Raw genomic sequence first — 20,251 nt, forward strand, 5'->3', positions numbered from 1 at the left:
TAAGCCCGGCCCCTCCCCTTGAGCGGCGAGAATACCCTACCATCCTCAGTAGTGTCAACATGGATACCCTCACACTAAAAGAACGCGCGGCCGGTATATTCCAAACCGCCAACAGGCTGGCCGATGAACTGGCTCTGACAGGCCACCCGGAACCAACATTTGCCCAGGGCCTGCCCTCCCATCTCCACGGCGACGCGCCAGAGTCAGCAGCTAGAAATCTAAAAGACCAGCTTGTCCGCATGGTTGACGAGCTCAATGCACTCCTTTCAGAGCCCGCAGAACTGCTTGTGCCTGAGATAGTAACTTACCTAAACCAATCCCGAGACCAAGGAGCGTCATTGATGACCTGGTATACAGCGCCTCCCAACGTTAAGCATCCACCCTATCGTCCGTCTCGGAATCGCAGAGAACTTCCCAGAACAGGGGACCTCGGTCGCTGATCTGGCACAAACACTGCGACTGAGCGAGAGTGTCGTGGGTCGGCTACTGGCACACAGCGCAACCCATCATGTCTTTTACGAGGCCGAGCCGGGATTCTACGTCCACACTGCGGCGTCCAGGCTTCTATGCCAGAATAAAGGAATGAGGGACTGGGTTCGTGTTGGTGCAGAGGAGGTTCTTCCTGGGACTTTGAAGGTGTGATAAATATATACCAAGGATAACGATGCTTGCGAAGAGGTATATCAACTAACTAATGGTATAGATCGCCGACGCCGTATCACGGTATCCAGATTCACAGGAGCCTGAGCATTGCGTATGTTCATTTATCAATCTCTCTGACCACACTAAGCTATCACCCTAATAAAATACAGGGCTGGAATATAGCAAACAACATAGACCAACCTGTCTTCTGCGCGTTGGCAAGCATGCCCGACCGCGCAGCCACAATCGCCAGTGCCATGGACTGGCAAACGAGGCATTCTGGCTTCTCCCCGAAATACCTGGCAGAGGCGTTCCCGTGGGACAACGACGTACCGGCTAACTGTGAAGGCATAGGTCTAGGCCTGACAGTTGTCGACGTCGGCGGCGGTCTAGGGCATATATCGCGCGCACTGGCCGAACACACACATCCAGCAGCTGAAACTTCTACATTCATCGTCCAGGATCAGCCTGATATTGTAGACGCGGGACGCTCCATCCTCCCCGAACATCTGAGTGGAAGGGTAAGGTTCGAAGTGCATGACTTTTTCACCGAGCAGCCGGTGCAGGGCGCGGATGTGTATCTTCTATCTTCTGTCTTGCATGACTGGCCAGATAAGTATGCGGCTAGGATCTTGCGGGCGTTGGTGCCGGGTTTGAAGACGGGTGCAAAGGTTGTGATTAATGAGCGGCTGGTGCCTGGGTTTCATGAGGCGCATTATCTGGTGGAGAGACAGTATCGGTATGATGGCTTGAGGGTGTACAGGGATCCCTGCTAATACGCTATATGTAGTGCGTTTGATATTACCATGCTGGGATTTCAGAATTCCCTGGAGCGGACGAGGAAGAACTGGGAGGATCTGATCAAGGTCGCTGATGAGCGATTTGAATTGACGAGCATGAAGACGCCGAAAGGGTCGCGTTTGAGTGTTATTGAAGTGACTTGGAGGGGATGAAAGTGCCCTGGGATGGTATATATGGTCTTGATTCGTGAAATTGAATAGTAACCGACAACTCAGATAAGGAAATTAAGGTAATTATTGTTATATAAACATAAATGCTGATTAACCTAAAATAAGAGAAATCTCTTCCAAATCCAGCTCCTCCCAGGCTTCTCTCTTGACATATCCACCAGCCAGCCGGTACGCAACACCGTCCTTCCACTCCACCCACAGCACTTGATAGCTCTCCCAAGGGTCTGCGAGGCCGTCAAAGCACTTCTTCTTTATATTGAGTATTCTCTCACGTCGCCATGACCGGTAAATTGCAACAAGCTCAACAGCCTTTCCAGGTATATCATCTGTTTTCTCTTTGGGAAACCCCTCTAGCAGATCTTCGAAGTGAAGGCGTAGTTTTCCAATCTCAGCTCCAGACTTGTTCAAAAGTTCGACTTCGTTAGACTTCCAGCCCGGGGCAAGGCGAGCCCAAAGTACAGCCCTTTTCGTTTTGCAATGCAGGTAAGGCGTCTGCTCGGGCATGAACGCCGGGGTGGACGGTCCAATCTCAGGGATAGGGAAAGGATAATACCAAAAGTCACAGTCGTTGTCCGCGGCGGTCATACTTGGGTGCTTAAAGTAATAATCACCGCACCCCTCTGGGTAAAGGTACAGTTCTTTTTCGTGGGTTTGCAGGGTCCGTCTCTCATCCACCGGGGGAGCCTCATGCCGTGTCCAGCCCGGCGGCAGAGGTCTAGTGAAGTCCTTGTAGGATTCGCGGTTCTCAAACCAGGTAGATCTTATCCTGCGCAGCGGCGACCCGGCAGGTGTCTCGCTCGTGTACCACTCTGTTATGGGGATTGTTTCCTGGATATCCGACATGCGCGGGTTCGTCCGCATTGCTTCGCGTCGCCCGGCGTCCACCATTCCCTGCCAGCCCATCCAGGACCAGGACGGAAGGTGAATATTGCTCTTGCCTGAGGTCCGCCGCCTGAGGTTGGTATGTTTCCAGAGTGGACTCCATCCCAGCGCTCTATCGAACAACATTTCAGGAAGGCCGTAAAGAAATCCCCCGGTGAAGGACCGACTCAGTACAGACAGGAGCGAAGAGATAGCAGGGAGAACATCCTCGCCGTGACTAAGTTTGCGCTCGTTATAACGGCAGATGATGTGGCTGAGGGATTCCAGGTCTGGAAATCCAGCCAGTATCACCTTCACCCGCGGGTCGATGTACTGGTCGATCTCAGTCCCGAAAGTCAGTTCCTCCTGCCAGACGCTGCATTGGCATTCCCAGTGTAATTCATTGTTGAGGATGATGAGCTTCCGCGGCGACATCTTGTAGTCCTGGAACGTCCAGCCGCGTCTGTGGTATCCGCTCCAGGTGCCCACCGCGAAGAACCCGGTGTTGCGGACGGCGATTTGCTCGTCTCCGAATTGGATGATGAGTTGCTCCAGCTTTCGAGGGCTGGATACTCCTTGTAGTCCGCGGATACCGTCGCGGCTGTCTTCGTCTGTGGATATAATGGTGACAAGGGCACTTGCATATATTGCGCCCCTGAGACCCCTCTGAGTTTCTGCATCTGTTTTGACAGCGTCTCCATAGAGAGCACAGAGTCCATCAGCCCAAAGATAGCGCTCGCCCAGGGTAGATGTCAGATACATCGCGTGTTGGATTATCGGCGGCAGTCGCTGTGATAACTCGGGGGTGTTTATATAATTCGGCTGCTGCAGCTTCTCGACCATTTCGGCATCATCGACTCTGAACCCTCCGGGATTCTCCTCCTCGCCCTCTATGGTATAGCTCAATGCGATATACCTATCGCAGCCGGGACCAGAGCCAGGAACAAGGCATCTCTTCTCGACGTCAATAAGCCAAGGAGGCCGCACGGGCTGGATTTTCATAGGATTATCACATTTCGACCCGTGCAGTTCCATGCACATATCCTTCCACGGCTTGACGAGCTCTACCTCAGCCCAGTCTGGATTGAGAATACGTCCACTCCCGGGATGGCCTTCGGTCGCTTGCTTGACGATGAGAAGATGCCAGTATGGTCCGCCTCCTGCACGCCGCAAGCAGACGCTGCTGTCCTCCCTGGCAGTGATCATCTCGATCTCATCCTGGTCGGAGAGATCTCTTAGACCTTGGAACGTCTGTAGAAGAGGTGTATGAGTTGGACATCCTGAAGCTTTTGCTTGTTCAAAAGTCCCGAGGTTGATCCTGCCTCGGGGTTCGGTGGTTGTGAATGCCTTGCCGATGTCGTCGCATGTCTGGCAAGAGGGGATCCCGATGTCCCCCATTATGCAGTGTGCAGGTGGAAGAGTGTCTGAACTTGGCTTTAGAGTTGTTCAGTTGTTCAGGGATCAGAGGCTTAAATAGGAACGCGTCATGCGGGGCTATGCATCTTTATATAAGCACTATAAGCACTAACTATAAGCACACTAATAGTGTTAAGACTGGTGCCTAGAAGGCCACATCCGCAGCTCTCTGTATTCGTAACAGCGTAAAGGCAGTACCTCCTATTAGAAATGAAGGTTAGTTCACTCTAAGGGTAGATACTTGGACAGGGATAGTTCGAGCCCACTTTTGATAGACAGTCAGGGGAATTCGGTGAATCGCATATGGGCGCAACGCAGACACTGAGATACTTGCATCAAGTCACCGAAGAGCCAATTTTCCTAGTATAGCCAAATAGCAAACAGCCACCGCGTTTGAGGATCCCAGCTGCCAAGCCACACTAGGAGGCATGATGTGTGTCAAAAGTACCATTTCCCCAGTTCAGCCGCGCAGCACAGCCCCTGAGGAATGTCGAGGGCCAAGGCCCGGAGAACCGACACTGTGTCGCAAACGCAATGGATCTGGCTATGATGCATGAACAGCGACGTGGCCACGTCTTCCATGGCGTCACGATCGGTGGCTCAAACAATCGCGTCCATCTGGGAGACCACATTACCGGGGATCCTGACGCCGCGCAACATTCCGCCGTGGATCGCGTGCGCGATCTTCTGTTCCTCACGGAGCCGCAGGACGATCGAGCCGGCCTGCTGGTTGCGAAAGCTGGGATCGTTGACGGAACGTGTGAATGGATTTTGGAGCACGAGAAGTTCCTTCGCTGGAGCACTCTCGCTGACGATGACGAGCCTGACGGTGACGAGAGTGCACTGCCGGGACTATGGGTCTCTGGAGGGCCAGGGAAGGGCAAGACGATGCTTGCCATCTACGTTTCGCAGATACTAGAACGCGACTATGCGGACGTGACTGACCGAAGATTGCTGTACTACTTTTGCGCACACAACGACGACAAGCGCAACACACCGGTCACGGTATTGCGCAGCTGGGCTCGCCAACTCCTCCACGATGAGCCAGATCTGGTCCAGCATGTCTTGCCCGATTTGCAGGGTCCCGCGGTTCAGACACATACTTTGACGAACCTGGACACGCTTTGGCGGATCTTTTCAACGTTGGTAGCAAAGTCGTCCAGACAGGCAGTGTTCTGCGTCTTGGATGGCCTTGATGAATGTGTAATGCAGTTAGATCATTTCCTCGCCCACGTTCACGCATGCTTGCGAAGCGGCGTGCCAGGAGTCCGTCGGAAACTTCGGCTTATTGTCTTCAGTCGAGAAACCCAGACATGCACCTTTGACGAACGGGGCGGCTTTGATAGGATCAATCTGGACTCGGACGCTTACCCACACGTGCAACATTCAATCTTGCTTTTCATTTTGAGTCGCGTGGTGCCGTTTGTTTGGGATGACAGTAACGGTCTGGACGAGTTGAAAGTGAGATTGATGCCATTTTTGATGCGTTCAACAGTGCAGACGTTCATATGGATCGGGTATGTCGCAAATGAGCTGCAAAGATGTCAATCCGAGGCGCAGATTCAAGAGCTTCTCACGGGAGTTCCTCGGGGACTCGATGGCACATACGAGCGTATGGTCGACCAGGTCTATCAAGCAGACCTGGAACGATGCCGCCGCACGAAAGCAGATCTGGCGGAAGTTACAAGATCCACTAGACAGCTGTTGCAGTGGGTTGTTCTCGTCCGGCGTCCACTGACCCTGCTGGAAGTTGCGGTGATTTTCAAGATTGCACCAGGAGACGTCGAGCGTGTGGAAGAGACAGTCCGTGAGCGGATCAGGAACTACGGCCATTTGTTCCAAGTCAGCAATGGCAGAGTCGAGTTGCTGCACAAGTCCGCAGGGGACTTCCTCACGCGAGGGGCTCCGTTCTCGCAAGAGCATCTCGAGCAATACAGAGTCCGTACCGAGGCTGCGCATAAAGCCATAACAACCTTTTGCCTTGAGCTGCTCCAGGTCAATTTGACCCAGCATCCGTGTCTTGGTATTGAAGAAGCCGGCACTTTGTCTATCCTGAACAGCGTGCCCTTGTTGAAGTACGCCATCCTATATTGGCCAGAGCACCTCAGCCAAGCAGGAGCTGCAGCTGATACGGCTACCACTTCCACCGGTTCTCTGCTAAATTCATCGATCGTAAGGGAGCAGAAGTTGCGCTCAAGGTGGTGGAAATGCTACTGGGACATTACGCCAAACGACCGCTATGTGCCGACCTCTTTCAGCCTGCTTCACCTGGCGGCATATTTTGGTCTGCAGGAATTGGCAGCACATGAACTGAGCACCAGGAACCCAGTTTACTGGTTTTTGCGCCCTATCAACCGACAGGATAGCCATGGAAGGACTCCGCTATCCTGGGCTGCGGAACGGGGTCATTTGAAACTAGTTCAGCTTCTCATCGACCAGAATGCGGACATGGAAATCCGCGAAGTTGCCGGTGGCAGGGCGCTAAATCGATCGTTCCACAGCGGTTGCCTGGACGTTATACAACTATTGATACACTCGGGGGCTGAGACCGATTATCGATTCAAAATGCCCTTTCCATGGTCGCGAACACAGGAGGAGTGGAGAGAGCTTGATTCACCAAGACAACATCTCCTCCGTCGGCTTGGTGAAAACAGTTTTGGGGCTGTCTGCCTACGTAATGTGTACTATCTGCTTTATCTCGCGATTCTTCTTATATACGTTGGTGTGGCGATTCTCGCGACCATAGCCTTTACCGCTCTTCAACAGTATGCTGTTATTTTGCTTGGTGTCATCCCGGCCTTGGTCATTCCTGCTATTTTGATGCCTATGGCGTTTGGGCAGGTCGTGTATTATCTTTCAGGAGCATCGCTAGAGAGTCTCGTCGGCGCTTGGTCTTGGTATAGATGGGTGAGATCATGGCCTCCTGCTTCTCTCAAATTCATACCCAAATGGGAATTTGCTGACTTTCTATCCCTTTTTTTTATCTACTCAGTTGACGCCATTAACCTGGAGTATGTTACTTTGCTCGTCGGAAATAACTGACTTGCTCCTCAAGCACATGGGGCAACCGGACTTCGGCGTGAGTGATGGCCTGACACTCCTCTCATACGCTGCCCAGGCCGGCAATGTAGAGCTCGTGTCTCGTATTCTTGACCACGGTGTTCAGGTCGACCAGAAAGAGTCTGATTATATTCTGCAAAAGCTGCGGGGCCCGTTGGCCAAACAGATACTCCGGAAGTACTGGGATAAGCTCACGCATCCATACAAATCTCAACGACGGCGGATAATACGCCAGGAAAGGTGGAGAAGGAGAGCTATTTTGTATTCACTGAAGAGGCCCTGGGGCAATGGCTGTACGGCACTCGCGCGTGCAGCGCAAGGGACCGGGGAATCGAGAGTGGAAGTGATGGCCCTTCTGATAGACAGAGGCGCGAATCCGAATGCAAGGGATCTGTGGGGCCAGACGCCACTCTTCTACGCAGCAAATGATGGGAATGAGGACGCTGCCTGCTTCTTGCTGTCACAAGGCAACGTCGAGATCAACGTTCTGAGTGACCTGCAACAGACACCACTCTCTGTCGCTTCGCGTTCGGGAGAACTGCCGGTTGTAAAATTTTTAGTTGACCAAGGGGCAGATGTGATGCAGAGTATCCCAGCTATGACGACTGCCCTGGCCTACGCCGCGGCCATGGGCAACCTGGAGCTTGTGTCATATTTGTTGGAGAAGGGTGTACCTATCAACACGAACGCGCCCAACTACGGAGAAGAGGAAGACACACCACTCATTTTCGCTGCACGCTGGGGGAACCCCGATGGTGTGGCCTTGCTCCTACAGAAAGGAGCTGCTGCTGACGTGAAGACGAAACGGGGTGAGTCGGCGGTCCTACTGGCTGCCAAACACGGCCATGAGGAGTGCGTTGATGTGCTTTTGAGACACGGAGCTGCTCCAGAAACCAGAAACCTTCTTTTTCTGGGCCGGATACTTGCGTGCATGGCACAGTTGAAGTGGCAGAGCGCCAAGCTACTACTCAGACGCAGGCCACGTCCACCCGGTCCCTGATGATATCAACGAACATTCCCGATGCTGTACTTTACTTGCAATGTTGGCATGATCTCTAGTGGCTGCCTAATAAATGGTTTCTCGTTTTTCCATAAGCAAGGGGTACCTTGATGTTAACAGCCGAAACTGAATGGCTATATCTGAGCCTGCTTTACATGAATCCCTATTCCTCTGCTCTACAGTGCTGCAACCAAATCAGAAGTCGACCTGTATAGTAGTCACTAATGCATACGGGTCAATCAAACACACCCCTCCCTCCGTAATTAGTCCCATTCCGGACGCGTGTCTCGCCAGATATATGAATCCCAGAATACACATTCCCAGGGCCTGTCACAACCACTCCGCAAGCAACATAATCCCCATTCTCAACCATCGCGCTGTCCGTGATTGTCACCGCCTCGTACCGGTTCCCACCGCGTGTTCTCACTGCCTCTCGTAAAGTCTCCTCGAGCAAACCATCTACCTCGCAGCTGCTTTCCTGCAGAACTTCAAGGTCTGGCCCGTACTCAGACTCAAGCTCCACAACCTCCCCGCGGCACAGCTCCTGCTGGACGGTCTGCAATTCCTCGCTGGGGAATAGAGTAACTAGACTATTGACACTGTCCGCCACTTTCCCAATCAGTTGGTCAAATTTCTTCTGGTCGTATAACGCCCAGGCCACTTTCCTTCCGAGAGGCAGCTCTTTCTGTCGCCGGTGCGCCAGGTCCCGCAGTTTGCTATGTAGCCGCCAGCGATTAGGCTCCAGATCGCTTTCAGGGTCATAGACAGCGAGGTCAGTGGTAGCAGCCGGGCTTTGGTATTTCACCGACAGCTTTCGAGCTTTGTCGAACTGATGCAGTATATCCTCCATCGTGGATTCCATGGTCTGGAGATGTTCCTCGGATCGGAGGAAGGGAGGCTCGCGTCCTGGTGCATGAAGACTCTCCCACCATCTTGACAGGCGGAGTTGGACAAGGTCGATTCGTAGGAGACAGCGCTCGTAATCCTCCCCGAATGACTTTCCCAGCTGGATGTATTCGAAGCATTGAATGCAGGAGGTGAAGATGCCTGTGATACCCGCGCTCGCGAGGAACAGGGAAACTGGCTCGGCCATGGCGTTGTGGAAGAATCTTCAAGGAGATTACCCGAGTGTAAGAAAGTGCAGGATTATGGGCAATGCTCTGTATCTATGCAGTGGGAGGGCGCTTTCTGACCGCATCTACAAGGCTGTCTCTGCGCAGCCCCCACAGCCTTGCGAGGTAGAATCAGCTTGGGTGACTAGTGTTAAGTAATGGAACATGCAGCAGGCGCCGATTAAACACCAGGCTACAGACCAGCTAGTCTACGACTTGACCACAGCCAGAATGAAATCCCCGCGTAGCTTGCCAAAGCAACTCACTACTATAAAGGGAAACTCGTGGCACCGAGACCAGGTACACTAACCATATGGTGAAACGTGCCTCGAGCATGAAGCAAGAGCTCGGTGGACCTGCCATTGGCCCTTGGCTTTTGATCACCGCTCGTTCAATAGCAACATAGCCGATTGTTCTCTCTGGCTCGTTAATCCAGATGCGCAGACTAAGGGAGCAGACATATTGAAGTCGCGAGCCATATATCGGCACATAACTTGACAATAGGACAAGACTTCAAGCGTGTACCTTCAATTCCCGCTGGTTGTATTTACCTCGACTGTCTCATGGTCGACTTGAGAGAACTCAGGGGCTGGGATGGGAGGCACAGTTCTCGACGGTGTGACAGCTCAGACCTGAGCCCACTAGCAGGGGTCTGTTACGCTAGGCGTGCACGGTGCCAGCAACAGCAGCGTCAAAGTCCAAGAGATAAACGGGCAACAGGATGGAAGTGTGGCACACCTGGATCTTGATTTACCATACGAAAAAGGCAGCCGTTTCCAGCTTCCACTGGTATATACGGTGTACCTCCTACCACCGGGAACAAGCAGGTCGAGGCAGCACAGCAGAGCCGTGATGATCCCCGGCGCGTGGGACTGACTGGGGGCCAAAAATAGTGCAGGCCAGGCACAAATAAGTAATAACAGCTCCGATCACACTGTGACCCTTGTCGAATTGTCCTCGTGAGCATCCTTCGGGCAGACGGATTGGAACTGGTTCGCCGTCCACGCAGCTGGGACGGACCGCCAGGCACGGAGCCTCTCGTGTTGTCCTCTGCGCCAATTAGAAAAGGATTAACTGACCCGCTAGGGCACCTGGGGAGGGATGTCAATCCTGGGGTGTTTCATCGACCGTGCCGCAGAGGGTCCGGGTGCGCCGGCACATCCCATAGCCGCAGAGCTGGAAATTGAAATTGGATTGAACTTTCCTCGTCGTTGTTTGTGGTTGACATAGTTCCAAAGGTAAGTTACAGTCAGGTAAGTAAAATGGCGGAGGTACGGTTCATCGAGTTCCAGTCTATAACATCCAAGTTCTACGCGAATGGCAGCCAGACATGCGTCCACTTCTCCTCCAGTACAGAGCAATGCTTGGAGCCTGCTGAGCCACATAGTCTAGGGCGACAGCAGTGGCAGGATCTCTGCGACAAGCTCCATGCCGTCGATACCCTCGAGAACGCCGAGCGAGCAACCTTCTTGGAGCAGATCGCCAGGCTTGCTCTCTGCTATGCACACGGAGAGGACGAAGATATCGAAGCCGCCGTGAAACAATGGCAGACCGAGATTCTGTCTCGAGACTCGACTACGCAGCCAAAGACTCCTACCCCAGCCACCAGTCGAGACAAACAACCGCTCAACTTCGACAACTACTATACCCCTGGGTCCAAGAAGAAACCTGAGAGCTTACAGGCCCACGATGTGATGGTACGCCAGATGCTTGCGAGAAAAATTGAAATCGATCCTGAAAAATGCACCTATTTGTATGTCTTTAGTGACAAGTCCACGGGGGGTGTTTACAAAGTCGGCTCCGGATCGGGTCTCAAACGAGCTACGGACGGGTGGGAGAAGTGCTACCCAGAGCATGAGGTACACTGTTTCATCGAATGTCCTGATGCGAAATTCTGGGAGAAGGTGGTGCATGCAGAGCTTGTCCTATACCGACGCAGACGTAACTGTGACAGGTGTACTAACAAGTGGCACGGCGAATGGTTTGAGGGCGAACTACCGGAAATCCTAGATAGCGTCCGGGCCTGGTCCGGCTACGCAAGCATGCTCCATCGACATGGTCTTGTTATTGATAGGTATATGCAGACAATTCCTGTGGCCGGGCTCTCGAGCCGCCATGATAGATGGCGAAGATGGGCTATGAAAGAGACTATGCGATGGATGGATAAAACCCCACGTCATATAGGCTCCCCAGTGGAGGCAGAACCATCAAAAAGTATTGATAATACGAACACGGGCGACATATCGGATTCCGAGACTGCGTCTACTGCGTCAGGTCCTGCCAGTCCTTCGGATACACCAGGAACAACACCCGCGACGACTCCCGGGTCTTTTCCCACTGACGACGATTATGGTCTCTCGCCGACACCTGGAGCGAGATACGATACATGCAAACCGGAGGTACCCGACGAGGACGACGGCAGATTTGAAGATATGCCCCAGAAACCCCTTGCAAGAGCTTTGTTCAACCAGCCACGCGCAAGTTCACCCGGTTCACCTAGCATCCATTCCAACAAGACGGAGGCCATGCCTTTACGCAGAAGCACAGGCTCTGTTTCTGAATCCTCCACCAAAGACACACTATCACGCAACCAGATTGACGAGAATATACGAGACATTCTTGCAAAAAAAACCGCACGCACCTCCAACCCCGGCACCATATACCTCACGCCTCCCCACCCAGAAAAGGGGTCCTACAAGATATACTACCGCACGGGCGAATCGCGAAGGAAAAGAGAATGCTACAGCAACCTAGCTCCATATCTCGAAGTCAAATGTACGGCTGTGGAACGCATTCAAGATCTGGTTCTGGCGGAATTCGACGGCTGCATCCGTAAAGATACATGTGGCCAAAAAGGATGCCGAACGGGGCATCTATACTGGATTAACAGCGAGGGAGACGCCATCAGTGCGAGTGTCCGGGCGTGGGCAGATCTGCTGGAGACAGGGTACGACAGGGCCCAGGTTCCTGCCATGGGCTTCTCGCGGGATCCGGATAGATGGACGAAGTGGGCGCAGGAAACAGCGGAAATGGGGAAGCATGGCCGCGCCAGGAAGCTGTTCCGGCGTCTAACGGATTTCATGAAGGGGTCAGACAAGTGAAAGGGCGCGGCTTGGTAGCCATTGACTGTATATATGCTGCTGTGCTGTATATTCCGATGTATTCTTGATGTTTCGCTCTTCGCATGTCCTCATAAATTTGTTTGTGGATGTTATGGAGCTTTTCCAATCTAAACAATATGGTGCCCTCTTAACAGATTCAATGCCTCATTTGCATGACCGAGGCCCTTGCCAGGTGCATTTCAACCCATTGCGCGAATACCCGCGCTGTTTAGGATTGATATATAGTTTATTTTTTCTATTTTGCTAGTTCTATACCTAGGAGACTATGTATCAAGCTACCTCAATTCATTATCATTATTACTCGTTGGTATACAAGTTAGCATTCAGTTGGTTCAGTGGGTCGCCATGAGGCACATCGAGTGAAGGAGGAGGACGCATTGCACCGTCTGGGAAGGTTAACAACGGAATTGTCCCTCCCCAGCAAAGGACGTTCTGCCTTGGGTTGTATGCCTGGTTAAGCTTTTAGGTTAAGGATCTGCAACTCTTGCTGCAGAACGAAGGACCCATCACTTTGATCAAGCTCTGCCTTCTCCCTTGTTACATCCTGAAATTCTTGCCCTTTTGGCTTTTGCAACTTGACAAGTCTACCTTCACGGCCTATCTGAGGCGCAAAATGAGGAATCACTAACGGGACCACCAGTGGCCCATGGACCCGTCTTTGGTGATATGTCGCATACATTATTATTAGGGATCTTGGTCTTAGCACATGCCTTATCAGGATAGGCCCGTTCCTGGTATGTGCGGAAGAATGTGAATCGATCAACTCAGGAAGTTTTGGCCGCAGATGGGCTATTGACGGTATTGGTTAACAAGAGGACGAAATGCGATTCGCCCCGACACAGCTGCGCGCAAGGTGACCAAAGAAAAAAGTGATAAGGCAACACTACTTCGCGCTGATGAGACATCGAAACGCATTGACTTTCTCGGGGGTGGGCACCGGATCCGGAATTCCATTGATCGGTATGTAGGTATGTGCTCTGAACCCCTGGACGGACCGGACATTCACAGTGCAACCTGGGCCCTAGCTGATGGTCATCGCGGTCTATTTAATTTCGTATTCAATAAGCATACTCAGAATTGTTACGTGTTGGCTGCTTGCGTGTGGTTAGAGGACACGACCCGGATGTGAAACGAATATTTGAGTAGCCCTGAGGTAGCATCAAACCTCCGGAACCAGGTCACATCGCTACAGCTGTGACTTTACCAGCCGTTCATAAGCTCACTGAACTGCATAAGGTGCGCTGAGCGTGGGTCAACCAACTGGAGGTGATCTGACAACATAACTTGAAACCATGCGCTTCTCAACTCAACTGACACGACTGGCAACTGTCGCTTCTGTATGGCTAGGAATAGTCGGTGCCTCGCCTGGCCTTTACCCCAAATCTGATTCCAATGATGGCGACTGGGCTGTAGATCCAGAGAAGATCATCGCTCGCGACGTCTGCGTCATCGGCGGCGGCGCTTCTGGTACATACGCAGCCATCCGCCTGCGAGAGCTGGGCCACAGCGTCGTTGTCGTTGAGAAGGAGGACCATCTAGGTGGGCATACAAGGACATATCATGACCCAAAAACAGGAACGCCAATCGACTACGGAGTCTGGGTGTACGAGAACAACACCGAGGCAACAAACTTCTTCGCGCACTTCAACATCTCCCTGACAGTCCAGGATTTCACACGGGTCTCCCAGGGTAGTCAGAGATATGATCTTCGCACGGGACAGCCAGTGCCAATGCCGGCTGGGAATGTCACGGCCGCGATGATGCGCTATGCCGAGCAGTTGTTGAAGTACCCTTACCTTTCGGTTGGATGGGACCTTCCTGACCCCGTCCCAGCAGATCTCCTGCTTTCATTCCGGGACTTCATCGCGAAGTACGATCTCGCAGCAGCCGTGGAAACACTCACGCTTTACGTGCAGGGACTAAGGGGAGACATCTTGGACTATCCCATGGTGTATATCATGAAGTACTTTAGTCTGGGTGTGCTGCAAGGCATACAGAGCGGCTTCTTGACAACCGCAAACCACGACAACCAAGAGCTTTACCAAGCCGCACAGGCAGAACTTGGACAGGACGTCATTCTAAGCAGCACAGTCATCGGCATGCGACGAGAAGTCGTCGATCATAAGACCGGTGCCGAGCAGCATCACATCCTCGTCCGCACTCCAACCGGCGTGAAGCTCATAAAGGCTAACAAGCTTATCGTGACGATTCCACCTATCCTGTCAAATCTAGAAGGCTTCGACCTCGATGCTCATGAAGAGGGTATCTTTGCCCAGTTCCAAAACAGTTTCTATTACACCACCGTCATAGCTCTCTCAGGTATACCCAGCGACGTCCAGATCCTCAACCGTGGCATTGATACCGAGTACAACGTCCCCGTTCTCCCCGGTACATACGTGCTCTCCCCTTCTGAGCTTCCGGGAGTTTTTAGGGGGTTCTTCGGAGGTGGCGACCAGAACCTGACAGAAGAGCAAGTAACGAGGATAATCCAGGATAATGCGCTATCACTACGAAACGCCGGGTATGATGTAGAGGATCCGGAGGTGCTAGCCTATGGGAACCATAGCCCGTTTGAGCTGTTTGTATCTGCCGAGGAAATTGCCAATGGGTTTTATCGGGATCTGTACTCGTTGCAGGGTTACCGGGGGACGTGGTATTCCGGCGCTGCATTCGATACTCATTCTTCGGCCGCGTTGTGGCAGTTTACCGAGAGGTTGTTGGTTGAGAAAGTCTTGAGTGGTTGATCCTCTCCTGTACTACTAATTCCCGAGATGAGTAGCCCCTTTTCGTCTCCTTGGCCTTGAAGGGGACTCAGTGGCCCTAGAGAGACATTGTATTATGGACCTAGATAATCTGGTATAGTTTGCACTCCAGAATTCCTAATAGTGATACATATATATGGACAGTTCACGATTGAATGGACATTGCCGAGTCAACCACATACGCTATAGATTCTGGATATCATTGAAATGGCATAACTATTGGAGCTTGGGGTAGACTTCGCCTGTGATCTGTGAGATCCTCACGGAATAGGCGCCTCAATCTGTCAATACCAGGTCCCAATCATATACAAACTTCAGCATCCGTATTTACAACTACCTGGTGTGTGTCTCACGACGGTGAATGAACACCTGGACGTGAGACTTGCGTGGTTGTCCAACAAGTTCAAACTGTGAGAGGATAGAAATATCAGTATCCGCGTTGGCAACATCTGNCGCAGGTGTGTCCTGGACATACCTTGAATAGACCGACTAAAGTGGCCAGCACCTTGAAGATCTCCAGTGCAACAATATTCTTGCCAATGCACGTCCGAGACCCCTGTCCAAACGACAACTCCGATCTGTCCATCAATTTGCGTCTTTCCTCGTAGGCCTCGTAGGCCTCACCTTCACCTTGCATCCACCTCTCCGGGTTATAATCCTCCGCATCGGGCCCGAAAATGGCCGTGTCCCGATTAATGGTGCCTGCAGGGCATCCAATATTTACTGAGCCAGGCAGCGTGGTGCCGTCTGGAAGGACAATGCCGGCAGGACCTGTGACTCTCTGCAAGTTTACCGAAGTAGAGTTGTGCAATCTATAGGCCTCTCTGATCACTCCCTCCAGATACGGCAGATGTTTCACCTCGTCAAAGCCGGCTGGAAAGGAGCATTTGGCCTCCTTCAGTTCGCGGAAAAGCCTCTCCTGGCAGATTGGATGGGTGGCTAGATAATAGCAGAGCTCATTGAACGTGGATGAGGGACTTAGCCCACCTGCAATGAAGTTGCCAGATGCGGATATGAGGACTTGATGATCGGTCATGACACCCGGGTAGGCACTGTGAGATGCGACGAAGTGGGACAGTAGATCTGGTCTCTGGGGGTCTTCCAAAGTGAAGTTTTCTAGGCGGTGTTGAACTGTTGATCTGACCACCCCCATGAATGGGGAAGGCTTCACTCGTCTCAGTAAGGGGTTATCTTGGAATACTCTATGCAGCCAGGGCATCTGCGAGACCAGGCTTGCGTAGTCTCGGAAACCCTTGATTTTCTGGATCAGCCCGAACCTGTCCTGCCCATCGAGACACCCAATCGGAGCTCCAAGCGTGAGGATGGCAATGACATCGAAGCAATCTACCCGAATGTTAGACATTGAAATACAGAACCGGGTGCTATCTCACAGTAATGGCACCACAAGCTCAAATCCAACGACTCCTTGTTGGTCGCATGTTGATCACACACTTCAACAAACCGAGCGACCATTTGATCCACGTAAGGCTCGTATCCCTTGATGGATGACATGGAGTAGGCATTCGAAACCAGCTTGCGGTACTTGGAGTGAGTATGCTCGTCTGGGATACTGAGAAGGCTGGTTGTCACCCCAGACTGACGGAAGGGTATGTATGCAGGGCCCTGCAGGGTATTAGAGTGGTCAGCATAAGTTGACAACAACATCGTGGAGGGCATATCTCAGGAATCACCTTATTCAGTTTCGAACGAACACCGTATATCGTAGGCACAGCGAAGGGGTCCAGTACAGTGACCGATCGAGGCCCAGTCCTAACCACATTGCCGTATTCCGCCTGCAGTGTGCGGTGGAACGAGGTTGGATTTTCTCTCGATTTCACTGTCCAAGCTAGCCACAGGCTCCATGCGTCCGTGTAACGTGCGATAAAGGGACCTGGTATGTGGGAGAGCCCGGCGCGCCTGCTATTGAGAATGACCGCTCCAAGTATGGCAAACACGCATATAATCGAGATGAGGATGACGTGTGATGGAGAAACATTCGTGGGAACGAACTCGAAGATTAAAGACGGCATTTTATCTTGAATACTGGATTTGAAACAAATATTCAGCTTCACCAGAGTGGTCGCATGGCCGTCTTTATGTGTCAATCCCCTTGCGATCGTGCTGATATGACCTTGGTCCGAGGTCAAGAACGGCTATAATCATGGTTTGCTTTTATATATCAATTAAGCATACATGATTGGCACTTTTAGATTTGTTATTGCCGACTCACGGAACAGAAAAGGAATCGGAAACGGAACGGAAAACATCTCCGCTTGACAGGATACTTGGCCGACCTAGGCTACGATGAACTTACTGTCGTCTTACTGAGGGGATAGAGCGAGGTACATGGTATTATCACACATATAGAATAAGTATCATTGTCCTTGCAACAGACCCCTTTCCAGTTCCCAGTAACCACTCCAAATGTCGTCAGTCCGGTAGTCACCATACAACGAGCCACCTCCCAATGGCGTTTCTATTGAACTGTGACGAGCGGCATTCACTTCGTCCAGAACATAGGCTAGACGCTTGATTGACAAGTCCACCGCGTGAGACTTGAACCCGGCCAGCATCTGCAAGCACTCCTTCGCCCTCTCAATCGATGCAATCACTTCGCGCGTTGTGGTTGTTAGCTCGTGTGGACGCTTTACCACCGGCGTCACCAACGCTGCTGCCTCTGCTAAGAGCATACTGCAGTATGTACTCCACGGCCGAGCACCATTCCGCACCATTAAGTAGTCAACAACCGAGTCTATCACCATCGCTGCCGTGTTCTCGGTCATTTGTAAAGTGTGTATCATGCCAGCACCCCCCTGATCGGTCGATATGATGCCACATCGCTGTGAGTGACGAGTGTGTACAAGAAGTCGAAGCATATTGATTCTCTGGTGGAAGGTCAGTATTTCTGTCATGAAGTGACGGGGATCCGATTGAAGCCATATGATTTCTGCTATCTAGTAGAAGATGTGTAACACACCTCGAAGATGATCAGCTGCAGCCGGAATGCTCGATCGCTGTCACCGGCGTAAATGTGCATGGGCAATCGTTTCGCATCCCATGTTAGGCTACAAGGAAGATCGCTCTTCAACTTCAAGAGAAGAGCATCAATGAGCTCTATATTATCGGCGTCAAACGACTTGGAAGATCGAACGGAGAAGAATTTGTCCCAGGCACGGGTTGCGATCTTGCTCCACTTGACACTGAAGAGGAAATAATCAAACCAGTCTTCGGTAAGTGTCACTGGTAGGTCCTCTGGAGCAACGTTGCCTATACTGGGAGGAAAACTGGATGTTGATGTTCTCGCTGTGAGATAGATATCTCGAGACACTGTCGTCAACTCACCCACAGCAAAATCAGCATCGCGGATGATGTACGGCCTGCCAATCATAAATGCCACTCGCCGGTCTAGATGGAATACGGTCCACCATAACTGCCGGAAATGTTCCGTCTCGGTTGGTGTATCTGCAGTCCATGTCTGCTCATCGTGGAGTCTGATGGAGAAAGAGAGGTCAATGGCAATTGCTATTGCTTGTGATGCGCCTCTTGGTCTCTGGACCATAGTCATGTATATCACTTCAAGAAGATACGCACGAATAGCGTCAAAAGACACTTCGTCGTTTGCCGAGCTGTCGGCTAAGAGTTTTTGGCTCTCGACGTGCCACGATAATGAGGCTTTGACATAGTGATCATCACCCTGGAGGCGTTCCTGAGGTCCTGCTCCAGCCCCGAGGAATGCGGCGATGGATAACATCCGACAGACAAGAGCGGCCAGGGCCCGGTACTCGGCCGGTCTTACTTTGTGTGAGATTTCCTCGTCATTGTCACTTGATGCAGATGGTAGCATTTGAAATAAGCGATTGTAAAAGTCCTGTCGGTTGACGCACGGGTAGAAGAATTCTAACTCGTCGAAGCAGTATTTCAACAGTAATCCAAGGTTTGGCTCTGCTTTCAAACCGGAAAGCACAGACTTTAATCTGCTAAATTGTGCATCTTGACCTATGCCGTTTTGCTTGGTTGGAAGGAAAGATTGATATGCGTCCTCGTGTCCAATAAAAAGTTGACGATCAGGTACAGCCAGACGATCAATATCCATTTGCCATGTAAATGGTCTTCCTAGTCCACCTGTCCGTAAAAGTGAGCGACAAGACCTTGGCCGTCACTAGGTAACATGGACATACTATAATGGTCTGCTGATGCCGCATGGTTGATACCCTCAAGACTTCGTCTTGCACTGACAGTCGTTAGTACGCGTAATGGCTCCTATCCGAACTAAAAGTACCTATGCCGAGTAGCTATATGCTGTATTCTCCTATTATCACGTTGCGGACGATTATAGGCGCAAACTCGGCTCGCACTGGATGCACAACCACGACAAGGCCTTTCACCACTACACTGCCAAGAGATAAGTGCGGCCCAATAGATCCGTAGTAAACAGACGGCAATACCTTGATCTTTCGTCTTTTGCACTCTGAGCTTGATGCTCGTGAGCGTCAGCATCAGCCCCCGCCAGGTTGGGGGCACTCATACTAACCATGCCTCCTTGGCGTATTTCATCCGGCGTGGTCGGGGCGGCACACTTTTATGGCCACCCTGCCCGAGATCCGGGATCTTGTTCATCTATCAGTTGGTTCAACGGCTGAAAACGGCTGAAAACGGTCAATGTAGCTCGCAAAAAGTCTTCAACACAATGTCGCAGATGGTATGGCGCTGAGCTGAATGAACGGTTCGGCAGTCGGTTATGTCTGCACTCTGCCGCGGCGTGGCACATCGAACTATGCAATGCTGATTAAGCCTGGACATTTAACTATTTATGCACGGGAAATAGCCGTCATTCAACACAAACTCACGAGATACATTCATTTAATACCGCGCTATAAACATCCCGGAGAAAATCATGGCTGATTTTGAGGGAAGTGGGCACGATCAAGGAGATGTAGTCTGGTATCCGAGATAATTCATACATTCTAGAATGAGTTGACTTGTAGGGCGCGTGTGCAGCGGAACCGATGTGTCGCAATGTTCTGGCCTGCGGAGTGCAGCTTTTCAGCAGTCCGTGCCACTTTAAATGCCTGGAGGGTATGGTATGCGGTTGAGCCAGCTAGGATAATACCAGCTATTGGCTCTGGCTCGCAAGGCTGGCTGCGATCCAGAAAGAGCCGGACAGACAGCTTTGTGCTTCCCAAACTAGGTAGCTTTGTCAACCAGATACCGAGGTGGCCACAAACCATGTGGCATATATATATTAAGTAGGCCCAACAGTCTTCCGTATTTCAGTACCATTTCCTCGGAAAGGAGGTATTTTATA

General features: G+C 51.7%; 9 protein-coding genes across 9 annotated transcripts; 5 read left to right on the plus strand and 4 right to left on the minus strand.

The window, feature by feature from the left end:
* Positions 1-59: 59 nt before the first annotated feature.
* ASPSYDRAFT_91680 (uncharacterized protein) lies at positions 60-1,595 on the plus strand (the record flags this gene model as incomplete). Its single annotated transcript, XM_040852528.1, has 5 exons — positions 60-299; positions 358-636; positions 704-754; positions 813-1,381; positions 1,433-1,595. 5 exons carry the CDS (start codon positions 60-62, stop codon positions 1,593-1,595), a joined length of 1,302 nt encoding a protein of 433 aa, XP_040700225.1.
* Positions 1,561-4,237, minus strand: ASPSYDRAFT_1138328 (uncharacterized protein). Its single transcript, XM_040839962.1, has 2 exons — positions 4,157-4,237; positions 1,561-4,091 (listed from the first exon to the last, which is right to left on the minus strand). Exon 2 carries the CDS (start codon positions 3,870-3,872, stop codon positions 1,704-1,706), a length of 2,169 nt encoding a protein of 722 aa, XP_040700226.1. The 5' UTR covers positions 3,873-4,091; positions 4,157-4,237; the 3' UTR covers positions 1,561-1,703.
* A 202-nt stretch (positions 4,238-4,439) lies between these two features.
* ASPSYDRAFT_156270 (uncharacterized protein) lies at positions 4,440-5,993 on the plus strand (the record flags this gene model as incomplete). Its single annotated transcript, XM_040842543.1, has 1 exon — positions 4,440-5,993. A coding segment is annotated over one exon (1,554 nt), but the record flags the coding sequence as incomplete, so codon positions are not given.
* A 1,462-nt stretch (positions 5,994-7,455) lies between these two features.
* ASPSYDRAFT_120723 (ankyrin repeat domain-containing protein) lies at positions 7,456-7,839 on the plus strand (the record flags this gene model as incomplete). Its single annotated transcript, XM_040840413.1, has 1 exon — positions 7,456-7,839. A coding segment is annotated over one exon (384 nt), but the record flags the coding sequence as incomplete, so codon positions are not given.
* A 346-nt stretch (positions 7,840-8,185) lies between these two features.
* Positions 8,186-9,043, minus strand: ASPSYDRAFT_33517 (uncharacterized protein; the record flags this gene model as incomplete). The annotated part of the gene is made up of 1 exon (XM_040845105.1): positions 8,186-9,043. One exon carries the CDS (start codon positions 9,041-9,043, stop codon positions 8,186-8,188), a length of 858 nt encoding a protein of 285 aa, XP_040700229.1.
* A 1,281-nt stretch (positions 9,044-10,324) lies between these two features.
* On the plus strand, positions 10,325-12,163 carry ASPSYDRAFT_33518 (GIY-YIG nuclease family protein; the record flags this gene model as incomplete). Its single annotated transcript, XM_040845106.1, has 1 exon — positions 10,325-12,163. The coding sequence occupies one exon, from the start codon at positions 10,325-10,327 to the stop codon at positions 12,161-12,163; it is 1,839 nt and encodes a 612-aa protein (XP_040700230.1).
* A 1,069-nt stretch (positions 12,164-13,232) lies between these two features.
* On the plus strand, positions 13,233-15,144 carry ASPSYDRAFT_47712 (amine oxidase, flavin-containing superfamily). Its single transcript, XM_040847490.1, has one exon. It carries the CDS (start codon positions 13,477-13,479, stop codon positions 14,926-14,928), a length of 1,452 nt encoding a protein of 483 aa, XP_040700231.1. The 5' UTR covers positions 13,233-13,476; the 3' UTR covers positions 14,929-15,144.
* Positions 15,145-15,279: 135 nt separating this feature from the next.
* On the minus strand, positions 15,280-16,976 carry ASPSYDRAFT_91686 (cytochrome P450; the record flags this gene model as incomplete). The annotated part of the gene is made up of 4 exons (XM_040852529.1): positions 15,280-15,354; positions 15,422-16,290; positions 16,338-16,569; positions 16,638-16,976. The coding sequence occupies 4 exons, from the start codon at positions 16,974-16,976 to the stop codon at positions 15,280-15,282; spliced, it is 1,515 nt and encodes a 504-aa protein (XP_040700232.1).
* A 311-nt stretch (positions 16,977-17,287) lies between these two features.
* On the minus strand, positions 17,288-19,699 carry ASPSYDRAFT_1138402 (uncharacterized protein). The gene is made up of 6 exons (XM_040839963.1): positions 19,478-19,699; positions 19,392-19,419; positions 19,226-19,338; positions 19,125-19,177; positions 18,314-19,068; positions 17,288-17,495 (listed from the first exon to the last, which is right to left on the minus strand). The coding sequence occupies exons 1-6, from the start codon at positions 19,561-19,563 to the stop codon at positions 17,322-17,324; spliced, it is 1,209 nt and encodes a 402-aa protein (XP_040700233.1). The 5' UTR covers positions 19,564-19,699; the 3' UTR covers positions 17,288-17,321.
* Between the last annotated feature and the right edge of the window lie 552 nt (positions 19,700-20,251).

This window comes from Aspergillus sydowii (assembly GCF_001890705.1).
Source record: "Aspergillus sydowii CBS 593.65 unplaced genomic scaffold ASPSYscaffold_9, whole genome shotgun sequence".
In the NCBI taxonomy this organism is placed as follows: Eukaryota; Fungi; Ascomycota; class Eurotiomycetes; order Eurotiales; family Aspergillaceae; genus Aspergillus; species Aspergillus sydowii.